The sequence below is a fragment of the Mustela putorius genome, unplaced genomic scaffold (assembly GCF_011764305.1).
Source record: "Mustela putorius furo isolate JIRA1106 unplaced genomic scaffold, ASM1176430v1.1 tig00003983_pilon_pilon_pilon, whole genome shotgun sequence".
NCBI lineage: Eukaryota > Metazoa > Chordata > Mammalia > Carnivora > Mustelidae > Mustela > Mustela putorius.
In genome coordinates this window covers 5,627,426-5,648,389 of record NW_025422123.1, presented here as the reverse complement: position 1 = coordinate 5,648,389, position 20,964 = coordinate 5,627,426, and the positions used below count along the sequence as shown (strand labels likewise).

Below are 20,964 nucleotides of genomic sequence, written 5' to 3'. Positions count from 1 at the left end.
ATAAGGCCTGTGTAGAGTGGGGTGAGGGTCCAGGTCCTAGCCAGAACAGAAGCTGGAAAAGAAACAAAAGGAAGGGGAAAACAGCGCTTCCTTTCATGGGCTCCTTTGGGTTTCCTCATCTCAGTAACTGTAATTCTTCATCTTCTCCTCCCTCTCCTCACTCCTTTTTATCCTCTGGTTCCAGAGATCAGAGCATGGCAAAGCAGTGCTTAGGGGAAGCCCTGTGAGTGCCGTCCTTCACACTCCAGTTGGAGGGCACTGAGCATCCTTTCTGGCTCTCCCTCCCAGTCCCAGCCTGGTGCCTTGGCTCCAGAAAGCCCAGGGAACCGCAAATGTGGACAGCCAATAACCACTGTCCGATGCAGCCTTCCCAGTGTGGTCATTTCCTGCAGACTTTCAAAAAACAGATGCTTTTAATTTTCTGCAAACACTTGCAGAGAATAGAAAAGGGATGAATACTCCTGCTACCTTCTGCTTCTCCTTCCCCACTCAGTCGGAGACCTTAATGCCAAAATTGCTGACAAGAACAGTATGAGAAAGGAAATTTATAGGCTTTCTATTTTCTAATGAATATAGTTCAAAAATTCCTAAACAAAATTGTAGCAACTCAAATTTTAGAGTGTTTTTTTTTTTAAGTTTTTAAAAATTACCACACGGGGTGCCTGGGCGCCTCAGTCAGTTAAGTATCTGCCTTCAGCTCAGGTTATGATTCCCAGGGTCCTAAGATCAAGTCCCGTATTGGGCTCATTGCTCAGCGAGGAGCCTACTTCTCCCTCTGCCTGTCCCCGACTTCCCCTGCTTGTATTCTCTCTCTCTCTCTGACAAATAAATAAATGAAAATTTTTTAAATAAATTTACACCATGACCCAGAAAGTTTCATTTTAGAAAAACTAAAAATGTCATCCATTACACTAACGGATTGAGAAGAATCTAATAAGCATCTCAATAAATATGTGCAGAAAAACATTTCTTAAAAGCCCATTCATAACTTTAAAAATATCTCCTAGTACTTTTATAACTAGGAACAGAACTTCCTTAATCTGATCAAAGATGTATTTAAAACCTATGAATACATCAAAATGGGGAAATGTCAGAAACATTCTGTCCAACAATCACCTTGACTATTTAAGAATGCATGGCGGTCCCAGCCAAAGCAAAAAGGCAAGAAAATGAAATCAACAGGGGCTGGAGTGAAAGGTGGGGACCAGGGAATATGAGAAAGCAAGCGGTGTCCACTACAGGCAATCATGAAGGTAAGGACTGAATTTTTTTTTTTAAAGATTTTATTTATTTATTTGACAGAGAGAAATCACAAGTAGATGGAGAGGCAGGCAGAGAGAGAGAGGAAAGCAGGCTCTCTGCTGAGCAGAGAGCCCGATGCGGGACTCAATCCCAGGACTCTGAGATCATGACCTGAGCCCAAGGCAGCGGCTTAACCCACTGAGCCACCCAGGCGCCCGGTAAGGACTGAATTTTATCCTAAAGAATTCTGCACTAAATATAAAGGGAAGTCAATAATTTTAACGAGGCTCCTTGTGCTAATCTGTACAGTGTTTTTTCAAAGTTAATATGTTTATGAATGAACAAAGGTAAATAAAAATGGGCCAGGTGGTGAAAGCTATATTTTAAGAAAATAAGAATATCTCTACAAACCTGAATTTTCTTTAATACGAGCGGTGTTTCCTGATCCCACACGTGGATGGTTCCTCCATCAGTAATATATGCTTTACACGCCGTCACCATTTGATTTGTCACCTAAAATAAATACAAGTCCAAAATAGCTATAGGTAAAGAGAGAAATAAAATCTAAGATTTTTAAACCACAATTGTAAAACTGAGATAAATAGTAAACTTATGGGATGAATAAATCACAATATAAAAAACGAAGAATACATATTCTAGTCAAAACCAAGAAAACAAATTTTTGGCTGCATTTAAGTCAATGTCATGAGGGCCATACATTTCAAAGTCAACCCTATTTTCCTTTCATCTGTTTTTCCTCTAACTAGGATCCAAGTGTCATTCTTCACCATCCTTCAAAACACAAACTAAATTTAAAGTTAACCACCTCTACATACCCTAAAATCATGAAAGAAAAACAAAAACAAAAATGGTCAGGAGGTTAGAGAGAGAGGACAGTCTGACACACAGAAATTTGGGGGAATTCCTAAAATATGGAAAGCACAGAGGATCAACTCTATAAGAGGGGAGAAAGAAAGAAAGAAAGAAAGAGAAAGAGGGAAGGGAAGGAATGGAAAGGCAAGACAAGACAAGACAAGACTAGGGAAAACCAGAACCCAATTCTAGAGAAGGTTACTGTGAAGGTGGAACATTTATGGGAAATATTCAAGGTGGGAAACAATGGGAAGTGACCCTACACACTGAATTTGGAGCAACTTGTATGGCAGGGAACAATTGCATATGCTGACAGGACAGAGCCATGAGCGTGGACTATACCCCAGGTAGCTACAGCACCCCAGAAAGATAGGTCAGAGAAAAGGCTCTTCACACTCCCTACCCCCTCACACACACACACACACACACAAGAGACAGACCACAAGAAACAGAACAGGGAGGCAAATGAGGAGTTAAATACAAAGATGGGCAGACAACTCCAAATCGCCAAGCAACTAAAGAAAATAAATTTGGTGGAGCATCTGGGTGGCTCAGTTGGTTAAGGATCGGACTCTGGATTTCAGCTCAGGTCATGATCACAGGGTCATGAGATCAAGCCCCATATCAGGTTCTGTGCTCAGTGGGGAGTCTGCTTGAGGATTCTCTCTCTGCTTCTCCCCCCACTCACACTTTCACATGCTCTCTCTCTTTCTCTAATTATAAATAAATACCTCTTTAAAAAAAAAGAAAGAGGGCGCCTGGGTGGCTCAGTGGGTTAAGCCGCTGCCTTCGGCTCAGGTCATGATCTCAGGGTCCTAGGATCGAGTCCCGCATCAGGCTCTCTGCTCAGCAGGGAGCCTGCTTCCTCCTCTCTCTCTCTCTGCCTGCCTCTCTGCCTACTTGTGATCTCTCTCTGTCAAATAAATAAATAAAATCTTTAAAAAAAAAAAAAGAAAGAAAGAAAGAAAGAAAGAGAAGAAACATGGTAACAGAGGCTTTAAACTCAACAAAGAAGAAATATAAAAAAAAAGACATGGAAAATACTTCAAGGTATCTTTTATTAACTAAATTAATCCACGAGAAAGATATAAGAGTATTTTACATCATGGGGAAAAAAAGAACTAGAGAACTTGGAAATTGAAATTGTATTATCAAAATAAAAAAATTATATTCAGGACCTGACCAGGAACTGGGACATAAATGAAGAGCAAACAAATGAGCTGAAAGATCAAATGGCAGAAACTGACAAAATAAAACAAAACATAAAATATTAGGAAGAAATAGAAGTTAGATTCAAGGGGACAGCCTAAATTGAACTTGCAGGTAAGGAATTAATCAAAGGCAAAGAGGGAAATTTCCCAGGAATGGAGACAAAAATTTCTGGATTACAACAATCCAAAAGTATAGAATAACATAAATGCAAAAAAGACCACAACACTTAAGAAAATAAATGATTAATTTTACATGTTCAAGGATAAAGAAAAAATCCTAAGATCTTCTTGAAAGAATAAGACAAGGTGCCTACAAAGGAAAAAGAATCAGATTAGCATAAATTTTTCATCAACAGTACTGAATAAGAGACAACAATACTTCAAGTTTCCAGGAGAAAATTATGTTGAACTGGGAGTCCCAGTGAAACTAAAATTGAGTGGCAGGACAAAAATGAAGTTATTTTCAGACATGCAAGAATTCAGAGGTTTACCACATATAGACCGTCTCTGAAAGAACCACTTGAGAATACTTGTTGGCTGAAGAAATAGTGAATCCAAGAACGAGGAAGATGTGAAAATCACAAAATGGAGGTGATCAAAGAAACTAGCAATGCTTGAATTTTATTCTGAACACACATGGATTCATAATGTTCACAAAATATTAGACAAAATGGTTTATAAATAAAAATATGGAACAAGAAATCTCAGAGTGGGACATATATAGCAAGAAAGACACAAGTGATGGGGGAAAATCCTAACATTCTTGCCTTATTTAAGAGATGGATAGTGATTAAATCTACTGATTGATTTTTTTTAAGATTTTATTTACTTATTTGACAGAGTCAAGTAGGCAGAGCAGCAGGCAGAGGGAGAGGGAGAAGCAGAATCCCCACTGAGCAGGGAGTCCAATTCAGGGCTCAATCCCAGCACTCTGGGATCATGACCCAAGCCAAAGGCAGCCGCCTAACCGACTGAGCCACCCAGGCGCCCCTACTAATTGATTTTCTAAAAAGAGAATTGAGATGTGACTGTTATTTTATGTGTTTATGTTTTGCTTGCATCACAAAGAAATTTTATTCATGTGTCTATTGGATGGCTTTTCAAATTATTTAAGTAATGAACCATATGTCACGACAGAGGAAGATTTTACACAAATTACAGTGCTGGTGGGAGTAGCTAAAGAAGTGTTGTTGATCATGCACATAATTCTTAGCTCTTCAGCAGAACTATTTGGAATGAATAAATTAGAAAAGCACCAGCTATGATCTCCAGGTCGTGAGATTGAGCCCCATGTCAGGCTCCACACTGAGTACATGGAGATCACTTAGGATTCTCTCTCTCCCTCTCCCTTTGCCCCTCCCCACCACTTCTCTCTAAGAAAGAAAGGAAGGAAGAAAAAAGAAGAAAAGGAAAGGAGAAAGAAATGGAAAAGACAAGAAAGGGGAAAGGAGAGAATAAGATAGGACAAGAAAGAAAGGAAAGGAGATGGGATGAGGGGAGGGGGAGGGGGGAGGGGGGAGGGGAGAGGGAGAGGACCAGCTACATTTAAACAAAAAGCCTGAGGGCTTACCTCTGACAAGAAAAAGGTAGCCTTCAATGAAGTACAACTTTCTTTTCTTGTCCCCTGTAAGTATTCAAATCCAGAATTCTGAGAGGCACCCAAACTTCCCATTTCCCTTCCCTGGCCCAGAGGGAAAATACTGTTCGCTTTTTTACAAGGTTACATTTGTGATTTCTTCCCTTGGAAACTTACCTTGATAAACAGTGAGGTCATTCTCTCTGAGGTATTATAATACCGTGACACACTGTGAATCATTCTGATGGCATTAATCAAATTTTGTATTCCATGAGCCATGGAAACCTAAAATTGAAATATATTAAGTGAATTCCATCATATATTTATAGTTTTAATAACCAATATCCTGTAATATTCAAAACTCTAACCACAGATAAAATAGTGTAACACTTTTATCTTAAGAGTCAAATGTTACTAAAGGCAATGTAGCATCCTAGACTGGATCTTGGAAGAGAGAAAGGACATCAGTTTTGACAAATGTACCATGGTAATACAAGATCCTAACAGGAGAAACTGGGTGAAGAAAATTCTGTACTATCATTGTAACTTTTCTGTACATCTAAATTTAAAAGTTTATTTAAAAATACAATTTTAGAGGTGAAAGTAATTTTAAGGATTAATAGTTCAAGATGACCTTTTTTAAAAAAAGATCTTATCTATTTACTTGAGGTAGAGCGAGAGTGAGAAAGAGAGAAAGAACATGAGCAGGGGAGGGACAGAAGGAGAGGGAGAAGCAGGCTCTCCACTGGGCAGGGAGCCCGACACGGGGCTCGATCCCAGGAACTGGAGGACCTGAGCCAAAGGCAGACACTTCACCGCTGAGCCATCTAGGTGTCCCCAAGATGATCTTTTTAAAGATGAAGAAACTTGGTATCTTGAAGGGTAAAGAGGCTTGCTTATGGTCAGAAAGCCAGTTAAAGACAGAGATCAAACTACAACTCATTTCCACTTAAGTCAGTTTGATTCACCTTTCAGCAAGCCTACTCAATGCCACTCGTTTCAGAGGATATCAGGAGAAATTCAAGTATAGGGGAACTTCTGGAGGTCACAGCAGAGTGGGAGAGATGCACACAAACCAGTGAAACAAATGTATCGGTATACAGCAAAGGAAATCGAGTGCAACAGAGAGATAAAGCAAAGCTGACACATACTAAATGCTTCCTGTAGGCCAGGTACCAGGAAAAGAGCTTCTCATATCACCTTCATTTATGCTAATAATGAGCCATTTAAGGTAGATTTGATCATCGCAAGACTGAACCAATTCTTTACATGCTACTGAGGAAGGAAAAAAAAATGCTCAAGATGGGGAGCCTTAACCACCCCCACCCCTGCATAAAACTAAGTCACCAATGAGCTGTCTGCTTTCTGTAAAGGTAATCAGGAAATAAACCAGCCATGGAAAAAATGACAGAAACAAAGCTTCCGTGTCCATATTTTGCTCCTTGGGTAGGCTGGGAAAATAAACTATCCTGAGAATTTGTACCACAGTCTAGTTACTTACGCACAGCAATCTGTATTCACACAAATTCACAAAACAAAAATACTACCCAAGGGGAGAACTGATAATATAAGATCCTGTTAAGGCACATCCACAATGATTCATAAAACTAGAGAAACTATGAGATGTGCTCTGAATATAAGGATGTTAAGTGTGAAAAAAAGATTACTGTCTTAGAATCTATCAAATAAAGTATGATTATTCCCATTGTGCGGATGAGAAAATAGAGACCTAGGGAAGTTAAGCACCTTGTCTAGGTTTCTACAACTGCTACATAACCACAGTTATGTGCCTGAGATTTTGAGACCGTGCTTTTAACTATGATGCAAATCAGATTGGAAGAACAGGTAAGGTCAATGGCATTCCCACAAGGAGGCTGTCTCTTAATTGCTAGGACAGTATAAAATATATGAAAGATGTTTTAATGGTGACAAAATAAATAAAACCAGAAATAACTTTTTTTTAAAGATTTATTTATTTGACAGAGAGCACAAACAGGGGGAGCAGCAGGCAGAGGAAGAGGGAGAAGCAGGCTTTCCCCCCAGTGGGGAGCCCAATGCAGCGCTTTAATCCCAGGACCCAGAGATCATGACCTGAGCTGAAGTTAGATGCTTAATCAACTCAGCCACCCAGGCACCCTAGAAATAACAATTACTAATTAGTGTACTGGGTGTCCTAGGTATGAGTTGTAACTATGACATAATTAGCTCAATGGTATGTGGTTTATAAAATTAATATCATTACTTTGCAGGAAACCTTGTATGTCAGAATTCATATTATATGTGTTATCTGTATGTCAAGAAGAGTGTAATAAAAATAAACCTAGGAGGGAACCCTTCCACTCTCAATAGGGCAAGTCTACAAAGTACCCATAATTCCAGTGAAGAAGACTCAGAGATGGCATCAAATGGCTCCATCAGGAAAATGCCCTCCATCTAAATTTTAAACATCATTTACAATAGAAGCTCCTTGAGCACACAGTTCTTACCTATCTATACACAGTGTTCAGACACTTTGTATGTAAAATACATGATGATAGATATGCCAATAGCAGAAATTGTAACACCAAGATAATAAAATGAAACATTAAACACAAAATTCACAAAATTTATCTACAAGAAATGGAAGTATGAGTCCTCTGCACTTTTCCTGCTCAAATGTGAGTTACAAACAGCAGTTACTGTTTGCTTTTAATGAGAAAAAGAAAATGAGGATAAATAGAATTTTTGAAACCTCAAAAATAGCAAATATATGAGGGGGAAGCAATTATAGGACAATACTTTTAGAACTTCTTTAATTTCAAAGATAATGTTTGAAACATTCCTGCCTGAGAAAATGTAAAGAGTTTAATAACAACAAAATAACAATACTACTAATAATAAGGTAATAATAATAATTGCCACACTAGAGCAATTGAGTAAAAAGTTTTAAACTACTAAGATGAAAAGAACACCAAAACCAAAAGATTTGAAACTTATATAAACAAGTCTCTTGAACAAAGAACTTGAAAGTAGTACACCTAAAAATGTAGAGTTCTTGATAACAATAAAAAGCACTGTACCTTTCTGCCAAGTTTACTTTTATAATGAAAAGCTTTAAATATATAGAAAAGCACAGAGAACAGTATAATGATCATTTATACCCATCACTACACTTGACAAATGTTCATATTTTAGTACATGTGCCTCATCTATTATTTTTCACTCAAGACCTACTTGCAGGTATTCCTAGAATAGGCGTTAGCTATATGTGTATTTAAGATGTGCATCTTCAGCTCTTGTGAACAACCCTGTATAAACGTGACATTTGAAAATTCTGATTTTTCTTAGACACAAATTTTAACTGCACATGCTGTAAAGCCAGGAAATCAAGTCGCTAGGCTACTGAGCGAGCTAAGTAATGGCCATGTTTCTCTATCACCATACCGTCTAGTTTGCTTTACTCATGGTCACATGCACACAAACACCTAAAAAGTGATACAAAATGTTCTTATGAAAAACAGATTTTAAAAGGTCCCCAACAGAAGCTGAGTTCCTAGTACTAGGGGTGTAAATAAGTTGTAAGTAAAATCCATCATGTCTTTATGGAAGCAATTAAAGACTGCTCTTGGAAGTCTTCCTATTCTCTCTCATGGAGGATGGATTCCTGCATGGCTCTAAGAGCTGCACCTGCTCAAAACTCTCAGCCCGACATCTTTCCCTCCCCACCCATGTTAAACTCCAAGGCCCTCGTGGGAGGGGTATGAACCAGCCCCAAACACAACCCTCTCGGCCAAATCTAAATGACATGGAACACAGACTCTTCCTCTTTCCATGCTTCTAGGATGAAACCAGCATTTTTCCTGCCTCCAGAATTCTGGTTAACCAAACCATATAGTCAACAGCCGTATGTGTAGAGGCTTTGACTATTTCTTCAAAAATTAGAATGGAGAATGCTGAATATGTGTATCAGACATTAATATAAATTATTTTGAATGCATTTTAACTTAGAGAATGCCTTGAAGAAGCAGCATGGAGAAGTAGAAACAAATACAACACATAATGCCAAACAGTGCTATATTCAAATTCAGTCTCATGACTTACAGCCGTAGAAATGCTCCAATTTTGTTTCCTAATCTTTAGAATGAGGATTGTTGTGCATACAGAGTAAAAATATATAGAAAGTATGTGGTACACTGCCTAGAACAAAAGATCAGGAGTCCCTAAGACGGTGGACACCTTTAAAAACAGAACTGTCTGGGCAACCCTCCTACCTACATGTGATTCACAAAAGAGGCAACACCCAGTCAAAACTGGGAAACACCGCCCTAAGTTCTTAACAAATACTAGTTTCCCTGACTTCCCTTCTCTATCTAAAGAAAGGATGAAAGGTATCATGCTGTACATTGATTCCCAAAACTTACTGATTTATAACCGGAATTCTGAGCCCACTGACAAACATCTTCCCATTTCCCCCACTCCCAGCCCTGGCAATTAATATTCTACTCTGTTTCCATGAGTTTGACTTTTTTAAGATTCCACATGTGATATCATATACTATTTGTCTTTCTCTGACTTATTTCAGTTAACATGATGTGCTCAGGGTCCAAACCCATTACAAATGACAGGATTTCTTGTAGCTGAATAATATTCCATTATCCTTCTAGCTATCCATATGTATATAGAGAGAGTCTTTATTCACTTAACCAGTGACAGATACAGATTTTTTTTCAGATCTTGATTAATATGGGTAATGCTGTGAAGAACATGGGAGTGCAGGTATCTCTTCAAGATTCTAATTTCATTTAATTTAAAATAGAATTAATTCAATTCTAATTTCAAAGTAAATTTCATTTACTCTGTCTAGATACCTGGTAGTGGATCATAGGATAGTGCTATTTTTAATATTTTGAGGAACCTCCATTCTGTTTTCCATTGTGGCTGCATCAATTTCCATCCCCACTATCAGTGCACAAGGGCTCCATTTTCTCCACACCCTTCTCAGCACTTCTTAGCTAGTCTTTTTGATGATAGCCATTCTAATAAGGGTGAGGTGGTATCACACGTGATTTTGATTTGCACTTCCCTGATTAGTGATGTTGAGCATCTTTTCATGTATTCATGTATTCATTGATTTGGATGACTCCTTTGAGAAAACATCCGTCTAGTTCCTCTGCCCATTTTTGTCCGTTTGGTTTTTTTAACGATTTTTAAAATTTTTTTATAAACATATAATGTATTATTAGCCCCGGGGTACAGGTCTGTGAATCGCCAGGTTTACACATTTCACAGCACTCACCATAGCACATACCCTCCCCAGTGTCCATAACCCCACCACCATCTCCCTACACCCCTCCCCCTGGCAACCCTCAGTTTGTTTTGTGAGATTAAGAGTCACTTATGGTTTGTCTCCCTCCCGATCCCATCTTGTTTCATTTATTCTTTTCCCCCCAACCCCCCAACGTTGCCTCTCCACTTCCTCATATCTCCTCTGCCCATTTTTTATTGCATTGCTTGTTCTTTTTATTGAGTTGAACAAATTCTTACCTATTTTGAACATTAATTCCTTATCTAACATATCGTTTGCAAGTATTTCCTCCCATTCAAGGTTGCCTTTCCATTTTGTTGATTATTTCTTTTGCTGTGCAGAAGGTTTTTTTTTTTTTTTAAGATTTTATTTATTTATTTGACAGAGAGAGATCACAAGTAGGCAGAGAGGCAGGCAGAGAGAGAGAGGAGGAAGCGGGTTCCCCGCTGAGCAGAGAGCCCGATGCAGGGACTCGATCCCAGGACCCCGAGATCATGACCTGAGCCGAAGGCAGCGACTTAACCCACTGAGCTACCCAGGCACCCCGCTGTGCAGAAGCTTTTTAGTTTGATGTAGTCACACTTATTTTTGCTTCTGTTGATTGTATGTTTGGTGTCATATCCAAAAAATCATTCCGAAAACCAAAGTCACAGAGATATTACCCTGTTTTTTTCTTCCAAGAGTTTTATTGTTTCAGGTCTTACATTTAAATTTTTAATCCATCCCACGTTAATTTTTGTAAGCAAGGTAAGATAGGGATCTAATTTCATTCTTTTGCATGTGATTATCCAGTTTTCCCAATACCATTAATTGAAGAGACTATTCTTCCCTCACTAAGTATTCTTGTCTCCCGACAAATTTTTTTAGCCGTTATGAAAGGATTTATTTCTAGGCTCTTGTTTCTGTCCAGTTGGTCTATGTGTCCATTTTTATGCCAGTACCATACTGTTTTGGTTAGTATAGCTTTGCAGTATAGCTTGAAATCAGGAAGTGCAATGTCTCTATGTTTGTTCTCTTTTCTCAAGATTGTTTTTGTTTGTGGGGGTCTTTTGTGGTTCCACACACATTTTAGGACTTTGTTCCTTTATTTTAAAAAACTGCCATTGGAATTTTGATAGGGGTTGTCTTGAATTTATAGATGGTTTTGTGTAGTATGGAAATTTTAAAAAGATTCATTCTTCCAATCCATGAACATGGGATACCTTTCCATTTATTTTTGTCTTCTTCATTTTCTTTCATCAAAGCATTATGGCTTTCATTTCCTTGAATAAATTTATTACTGCATATTTTATTTTATTGATGATATTGTAAATGAGATTGTTTTCCTTAATTCTTTTCAGATGTTTTGGGTTTTTTAAATACTCTTTTAAATCATTTATTTATTTTTCAGAGAATGAGAGAGAGAGAGAGAGAGAGAGAGCACAAGCAGGGGGAGGAGCAGGCAGAGAGAGAAATGGGACTTGATCCCAGAACCCTGGGATCATGACCTGAGCAGAAGACAGACATTTAACCAACTGAGCCACCTGGGGAATTCCCAGATGTTTGTTGTTAATGCATAGAAATACAGCTAATCTCTGTATGTAATTTTGTATTCTGCAACTTTACTGAATTTGTTTATTAGTTTTAAAAGTTTCTGGTGGATTTTTCAGGGTTTTCCATACACAGTATCATATCATCTACAAACAGAAATAATTTTACTTCTTCCTTTCCAATTTGAATGCCTTTTTTTCTTTTTTATTTTTGACTGCTCTAGCTAGGACCTCCAGTACTATGTTGAATAAAATTGGCAAGAGGGGGCACTCTTGCCTTGTTCCTGATCTTAGAGAAAAAGCTTTCAGTTTTTACTGTTGAGTATGATGTTAGCTGTGGGCTTCTCATATATGGCTTTTATTTTATTTTTTTTAAAGATTTTATTTATTTATTTGACAGACAGAGATCACAAGTAGGCAGAGAGGCAGGCAGAGAGAGAGGGGGGAAGCAGGCTCCCCGCTGAGCAGAGAGCCTGAAATGGGGCTCAATCTCAGGACCCAAGATCATGACCTGAGCCGAAGGCAGAGGCTCAACCCACTGAGCCACCCAGGCACCCCAAACGGCTTTTATTAAGTTGAAGTCATTCCTTCCGTACTCAAGTTTTTGAGAGTTTTTGTTATGAGTGGATGTTATATTTTGTCAATTGCTTTTTCTGCATCAATTGAAATGATCATATGATTTTTTTTCTTTTATTCTATTAACCCTTCATATCACATGTATTTATTTGCATATGTTGATCCATCTTTGCATCCCAGGAATAATTCAAATTTGGTCAGGTGTATGATCCTTTCAATATGCTGTTGAATTTGCTTTGCTTGTATTTGTTGAAAATTTTTGCATCTATATTCATCAAAGATGTTGACCTATAATAGATTTTCTTTTCTTGAAGTGCTTTGGTATCAGGGTAATTCCGGTTGGGTACTCTCTCTTGTTCACTCCTGGATCATTCACCCTAAGGGAAGGAAGTTACCCTACTGAAAGTCTCATTGTGCTTGTGTAACTGGGGCCTTCCAACAATCACATGAGTGAGCTTAGAAGTGGACGCTCTAGCTGTCAGCCTGCACTGCACTGAGACAAGATTGCTAGCTAAAAATTTTGTCCGCAACTTCATGAGAGACCATGAAGCAGAGGCACTCAAGCTATGCTATGCCTGGATTCTTGACCTATGGGAACTGTGACGTAGTAAATGCTTATTTCTTTAAGTCAGTCAGTTCTGGGGTAATTTGTTATGCATCAATGCATTAATTAATTACTTTAACTCACAAATGAGATTATACTTATGATAATATCAAATATTTAGATGTGGGTTTAAATGAGTTTTTAATTCATCATATTTATATAATAGGAAAGTATATCTTTGAAATAACTTGTCTGCAGTATGCATTTCCCAGTACACATATATTATAAACTTACTTTAAAATGAGTTATTTTTCAAACTAAACTAACTTTTCTTCAGTATGCATTTCACAGCACACATTATAAAGTTACTTTAAAATGAGTTATTGTTCAAACTACACCTTAAAAAGCATACTTACGAGGTCATAGTTATAGAGAGGCTGACATACTTTTTCTAGAGTGTACAAGTATCTGACATTATCTTTTGATTCATTTGCTGTATCTGTTATTCTTGCATCCAAATCACGCCAATTCTAGGAAAAAATGTATAAGAATATCATGAAATACCCAAATATATCACTGTAGTTAATTTTAATCAAGAAATTCAAGCTATCTGGGACGCCTGGGTGGCTCAGTTGGTTGGACGACTGCCTTCGGCTCAGGTCATGATCCTGGAGTCCCAGGATCGAGTCCCGCATCGGACTCCCAGCTCCATGGGGAGTCTGCTTCTCTCTCTGACCTTCTCCTCATTCATGTTCTCTCTCACTGTCTCTCTCTCAAGTAAATAAATAAAATCTTTAAAAAAAAAAAAAAAAAGAAATTCAAGCTATCTTCCCTAAAGTAGTTGATACTAAAATGTGAATGATGGGGGACGCCTGGGTGGCTCAGTTGGTTGGGCAGCTGCCTTCGGCTCAGGTCATGATCCCAGCGTCCTGGGATCGAGTCCCACATCGGGCTCCTTGCTTGGCAGGGAGCCTGCTTCTCCCTCTGCCTCTGCCTGCCATTCTGTCTGCCTGTGCTCGCTCCCTCTCTCTCTCTGATAAATAAATAAAATCTTTAAAAAAAATTTAAAAATAAAAATAAAATAAAATAAAAATAAAATGTGAATGATGTATTTTTTCTTATATTATTTAAGGCGTAAGGTTATTATGGGGCAGCTGGGTGGCTCAGTGGGTTAAAGCCTCTGCCTGCGGCGCATCCCAGGGTCCTGGGATGGAGCCCCACATCAGGCTCTCTGCTCAGCAGGGAGTGTGCTTCTCCCTCTCTCTCTGCCTGCTGCTCTGCCTACTTGCGATCTCTATCAAATAAATAAATAAATAAATAAAATCTTTTAAAATAAATAAATAAAAATAAAAAACTTTAAAAAAAAACTTAAGGTTATTATAAATACCTTAAATGACTTAGTAGAACTGAAGGCTCATTCTGTTTGTAATTAACATCCTGTTTGTAGGCTTAAACTGGACTTGCTTCTATCTGGAGTGATTTTTCTGGGTTACTTATTTGTGACATTACATTACTTTGGGTCTTTGAGAATAGGATATATGTACAGATGGAAAGATATAGTTACATAGATACAGATGTAGATAGATACAGATTTTTTTAAAGGAAGAATATAGCAAAAGAAAATGACCCAGAAAGAATCAAACCAAACTGTGGAATAGTGGACAGGAGATGTATATTGACCACATTATTTTTGTTTTTGACTTTCTATATAATTCTTTACCCCCCTGAGCCTCTATTGATTCACAGTTTTAAAAACAAATTAAAAATAAATGGCAATCACCCTACAGGAGTATTATCAAAATTGGTGTGAAAATATTGAGAACTAAATATTTCTATACTTCTTTTTTTTACTTTGGGAAATAATTGTAGAATATAAGAAAGCCTTATTCAAAATTTAACACTTGTAAGTATATGGTTCCACTATATGATGTGAAGAAGCAGTTCAAGAAGGGTAATTTTCCAGTTGGTTGTTCAGAAACATAACAAATTTTAAAATAAAAGACATTTTACCTTCAACAGTTTGGAGTGTGCAACATTAAGCACATTTATAACAGCCTTACAAGTTGGCCCTTTAATCTGTTCAATGATGTAGTTGAATTTGGCTGACATGCGCTTCCAGTGTTCCAGTTCGGTGAGTGGACCTGAGTCATCAGCTTCTTTTCTCATTTGCTCACTCTCAATAAGTACCTGCAATCAAAAGAATTCACAGATTATAGAAATGATAGTTTCTCTTTTGGTAAATCCTTATTATTTGCATCTTTTCAAAGAGAGCTTATAAAAAAACAACTTTCAGCACTGAATAATAATATTAAAAACTCTTAACTGAGAACAAAACGGAATTTCCTTCTTTTTCTCTTTTTTTAAAGATTTTATTTATTTGACAGAGAGAGTGAGAAATAGAATACAAGCAGGGGGAGTGGGAGAGGGAGAAGTGGACTTCCCACTGAGCAGGGAGCCTGATGCAGGGCTTTATCCCAGGACCCTGGGGTCATGACCTTATCTGAGGGCAGACACTCAATCACTGAACCATCCAGGTGCCCAAAAGGGAATTTATTTTTTTTTTAAAGATTTTTTATTTATTCATTTGACAGAGAGAGATCACAAGTAAGCAGAGAGGCAGGCAGAGAGAGAGGAAGGGAAGCAAGCTCCCTGCTGAGCAGAAAGCCCGATGCGGGACTCGATCCCAGGACCCTGAGATCATGACCTGAGCCGAAGGCAGCAGCTTAACCCACTGAGCCACCCAGGCGCCCCCAAAGGGGAATTTAACATGACAAATAGTATCTACCAAAAATCTACAGCAAACTCATACTTGAAGATGAAATTTTATAAAATATCACTTTAAAACCAAGCAAGACAAGTTTGCCACGAATGCCGCCCACTTCTATTCAACCTGTTAATGAAGGTCTCCAAACAAGATAAGCAGAGTTAACAAAAGGCATAAGAATTGGAAATTAAAAAAATGAAAATGACAAAATCAAAGATGATATGGTTGGTTACATTTTTAAAATTCAAAAATATCTAAAGATAAACTTTTACACTTAGTAAAAGGGAATAATTCAGTAAGATTACTGCATGTATACATGTATACACAAATCAGTAGTATTTTTCTACAAGCCATCTAGCAAACCAAAAATGTAATTTCTAAAAAAGAGCATTTGTTATAATAAATAACAATAATGATAAGATATCTAGAGATTAGCAAAGGATGTGCAATATGAATAAAATTAGAAAATGTACTTTTAACATATGAAAGAAAACCCAAATAAGTGGAGAGATACCATGTTCATGGATGAAAAAATTCAACCATATAAAGATGACAATTTCCTTTAAATTAATGTATATCTTCAACATAAAACAATCAAAATCTCAATAGCGTTTTTTGTGATACTTGACAAACTAGTCTTAAAATTAGTTTGGAAAAACAATTAACCAGGAAAAAATCAATGTAATTTTGAAGAAAAATACAGAAAGGGACTTGCCATGCCAAATATTGAGTTAGTAAAAAAACTACAGAAATGAAAGCCATATTATATGAGTATAAAACCCAAATAAGTACACCAGTGGGACAGACAGTAGATTTTGAAATTTAATATATTACAGAAGTGTTATTAAAAATGTGTTAGGAAGGGTGCCTGGGTGGCTCAGTTGGTTAAGCAACTGCCTTCAGCTCGGGTCAGGGTCCTGGAGCCCCAGGATCGAGACCCCATTGGCCTCCCAGCTCATGGGGAGTCTGCTTCTCCCTCTGACCTTCTCCCCTCTCATGCCTCTCTCACTTTCTCTCTCTCTCAAATAAATAAATAAAATCTTTTTAAAAATGTGTTAGGAAAAAATGGACTAAAACTATGGAAAGAGCCCAGATACCCATTGACAGATGAATGGATAAAGAAAATGTGATATATACATATACATATACAATGAAATACTATGAAGCCAATCAAAAGAAGAAATCTTGCCACTTGCAACAACATAGATGGAACTCAAGGGTATTATGCTAAGCAAAATAAGTCAATCAGAGCGAGACAATTAACATAGATTTCACTCATATGTGGAGACTCTTCTTTTAATTTTTTTTAAATTTTATTTATTTATTTGACAGAGGGAGACCACGAGTAGGCAGAGAGAGAGAGAGGGAAGCAAGCTCCCCACCGAGCAGAGAGCCCGATGCAGGGCTCGATCCCAGGACCCTGAGACCACGACCCAAGCTGAAGGCAGAAGGCTTAACCCACTGAGCCACCCAAGCACCCCCTTTATTTTATTTTTTATTAACATATAATGTATTATTTGTTTCAGGGGTACAGGTTTGTGAATCATCAGTCTTACACAATTCACAGTGCGCACCATAGCACATACCCTCCCCAATGTCCATCACCAGCCACCCATCCCTTCCTCCACCCTCCTCTCCAGCAACCTGAGATTAAGAGTTTCTTTTTTATTTTTTTTTTAAAGATTTTATTTATTTATTTGACAGAGAGAAATCACAAGTAGTCGGAGAGGCAGGCAGAGAGAGAGAGGGAAGCAGGCTCCCTGCTGAGCAGAGAGCCCGATGCGGGACTCGATCCCAGGACCCTGAGATCATGACCCGAGCCGAAGGCAGCGGCTTAACCCACTGAGCCACCCAGGCGCCTGATTAAGAGTTTCTTATGGTTTGTCTCCCTCTCCGGTTTCATTTCGTTTCATTTTTCCCTTCCCCTATGATCCTCTGTCTTGTTTCTCCAATTCCTCATATTAGTGAGTGCATATGATAATTATCTTTCTCTGATTGACTTATCTCGCTTAGTATAATACCCTCTAGTTCCATCCATGTCATTACAAATGGCAAGATTTTGGGGGTTTTGATAGCTGCATAATATTCCATTGTGTATATATACTACATCTTCTTTATCCATTCATCTGTTGATGGACATCTAGGCTCTTTCCATAATTTAGCTATAGTGGACATTGCTGCTATAAACATTGGGGTGCACGTGCCCCTTCGGATCACTACATTTGTATCTTTAGGGTAAATACCCAGTAGTGTAATTGCTGGAAGATACTCTTTTTTTAAAAGATTTATTCATTTGACAGAAAGAGAGAGGCAGAGGCAGTGGGAGAAGCAGCCTCCCCACTGAACAAGCAGGCTGATGTGGGGCTCAAACCCAGAACCCTGAAATCACAAGCTGAGTTGAAGGCAGACGCATAACTGATTGAGCCACCTAAGCACCCCAAGAGACTCTTAATCACAGGAAACAAATTGAGGGTAGCTGGAGGGGAGGGGGAATAAGGATGGGATAACCAAGTGATGGACATTAAGGAGAGCAAATGATATGATAACCACTGGGTACTGTATAAGACTGATTGATCACTGAACTCTACCTCTGAAACTAATAGTACACTAAATGTTAATTAATTTAATTTAAATAAATAAATAAAATTTTAAAAAGGAAACAATAGGCTGTCAATTAAACAGCTCAATTTTGGGACAACTATATGGAAAACTGGCTAACTATATGGAAAAAAAAATTAATTTCCTACCTTACATAAACACACACGTACACACACAAATAATTCCAGATATATTAAAAGCCTAAATATTATAAACAGCATGGCAAAGCTTTTAAAGAAAATATACAAGATGAGAGTAAAATTATAAAGTAAAAGCATGCAACTGAATACCATAATTGTCAGGGAAATGGTTACCACTAGGGGGAAGAAAAGGGAGTTGAAACTGGGAAGAGGACTGCATGGGGATTTTAAGGTGTTGGTAATGCTGCTTCTTGTGCAAAAAGTTACATGAATGCTCACTTTACAATAATTCATTTCTTTTATTGTACTCATTTCTGTAGGTTTTGCTATTTTAAATAAATAAATAACTTAAGAGAATATCTTCGTAATACTAAACAAAGGTTTCTTAAGTAAAATACAAGAAAGCATGAAGTTCCTAGCCACTGGAGGTGACTAAGTTGAAGCTAAATTACAATTTGTAACTAATAAATGTACATTAAAATGTAAAACTTTCACATGACTAAAGACACCATACCAAATGTAGGACACTTGTGGACCAACAAAGGATTTAACATCTGGAAAATATTATTTAAACTCCAACATTTCAGTAATATATCATCAAGCAATCTGAACTAAAGGAATTCAACAAAGGATGTGAACAAGGAACTCAACAAAGAGGAAACCTATATAGTCACTGAATGTGCTCAACCCTCGACAGAAGTCAGAGGAATGCAAAATAAGATATCATTTCACACCCAACATCCTGGCAAAGATTAAAAGTCTAACAATCGTAAGTGTAACAAAAGATCTGAAGAAAAGGGAACTCTCATATGCTCTGTAAAAATAAGTTAATATAACCACTACTTGAAGGGATTTGTAATATCCAGTAAAGATTTATATACTATTTCTCTCAGCAATTCCACTGAGAAATTCTGGAATATGTGCAAAGGAGATCTGAACAGAAGTATTCACTGAATATGTATTATTATTGTTTGTAATAGCAAAAAAGAAGAAAGAAAAGATAGAAAAAACTGTTCTTCTAAGGGAATGGATGAATAAACCTCTTTACCTCCTTAAACAGAGGATATTAGACATGATTTATATGTGTCCTTAATGTGTGAAAAATTATATAGCAAACTGACTTCTTTATAGAGGAATATCAGGCAGTAATTAAGTGAACAATCTAATTTACTTGAACCAACATAGATGAAAGAGAATACTAAATGAGAAAAAAATAAACAGTAAAATGATATTTAATGGTGTTATAACATTTGTGTAAATATTTTAATCATAAATTTATATTCTGTATTTATATATATACATAATTTATTTTTATATATAATTTAAAGCTTGTAAGTATGCAAACACAATAAAAGTGTGAAACTTTCAGGGGAATGAAAGAAGACAAAGACATCAGGACAGTGGTAATACAGAGGGAGGGAAACGGCATGGGTTGGAGGCTTTCTTGAAAATAAAACAGATCAGAAGCAAATGTGGCAAACAGTATCTGTTTAATCTCAAGAGTCTTTGTTTTCAGGAGTCATTGTTATGTTATTTTCTGTACTTTTTATGTTTATAATGTTACATTATTTATTTATTTATTTATTTTTAAGTAGCTTCCACTCCCAACATGGAACCCAACAAGGGGCTTGAATTCACAGCCCTGAGATCAAGAGTTGAACCCTTGGGGCGCCGGGGTGACTCAGTGGGTTAAGCCGCTGCCTTCGGCTCAGGTCATGATCTCGGGGTCCTGGGATCAAGTCCCGTATCGGGCTCTCTGCTCAGCAGGGAGCTTGCTTCCTCCTCTCTCTCTCTGCCTGCCTCTCTGCCTACTTGTGATCTCTCTCTGTCAAATAAATAAATAAAATCTTAAAAAAAAAAAAAAAAAAGAGTTGAACCCTTAACTGACTGAGCCACCCAGGAGTCCCATAACTTGACATAATTTAAATTGTGATGTAATGTTTTAATAATACAAAGAGGTAAAATACATAGCTGATTTTTTAGACCTATGAAGGTGCATTCTTTAATTCATGAAAGAATTATTTGCTTTTAATTTTAACCATGGTGTATGGAATCTCTTTCCTGATCTTATCACAGTCTTCCCCATCTCCTTAAAAAGAGGATACTACAGATAGTTTCAAGTTTTCTTAAATGGCTAAAAGTCTATATAGCTTGAATCACTGAATTAAAGAATGAAAATGGACTTTAAGAGTTAACTAAATCAGGGGTGCCTGAGTGGCTCAGTGGATTAAAGCCTCTGCCTTCAGCTCAGGTCATGATCCCAGGGTCCTGGGGGCAAGCCCTGCATCGGGCTCTCTGCTTCTCAGAGAGCCTGCTTCCTTCTCTCTCTCTCTGCCTGCCTCTCTGCCTACTTGTGATCTCTGACTGTCAAATAAATAAATAAATAATCTTTTAAAAAAGAATTAACTAAATTAAACAACTCTTTTGATGTTTAATTCCTGTTACATTATTTATAGATAATTATCATCCTCAAAGTGGATACTTTCAGGAATGCAGCACATTCTAACTTTTTTTTCCCCCAAGATTCATGTCTTTTATTTCCTTCTTATCTTATTGCATTAACTATGACTTCCAATATGATTTCAAACACAAATGATGAAAGGGAACATCTTTGCCTTAGTCCTGAT

The 20,964-nt window shown here is 37.5% G+C and overlaps 1 protein-coding gene across 1 annotated transcript in view; it reads right to left on the bottom strand.

Moving 5' to 3' along the window:
* The window catches only part of DNAH8 (dynein axonemal heavy chain 8), a 365,321-nt gene that overhangs the window by 303,803 nt on the left and 40,554 nt on the right, over positions 1–20,964 (bottom strand). The window contains exons 8-11 of the mRNA XM_045071144.1: positions 14,846–15,022; positions 13,252–13,365; positions 5,080–5,187; positions 1,654–1,755 (exon numbers count right to left, since the gene is read on the bottom strand). Of these exons, the coding sequence (XP_044927079.1) occupies positions 1,654–1,755; positions 5,080–5,187; positions 13,252–13,365; positions 14,846–15,022 (501 nt within the window). The remainder of the gene's footprint in view (positions 1–1,653; positions 1,756–5,079; positions 5,188–13,251; positions 13,366–14,845; positions 15,023–20,964) is intronic.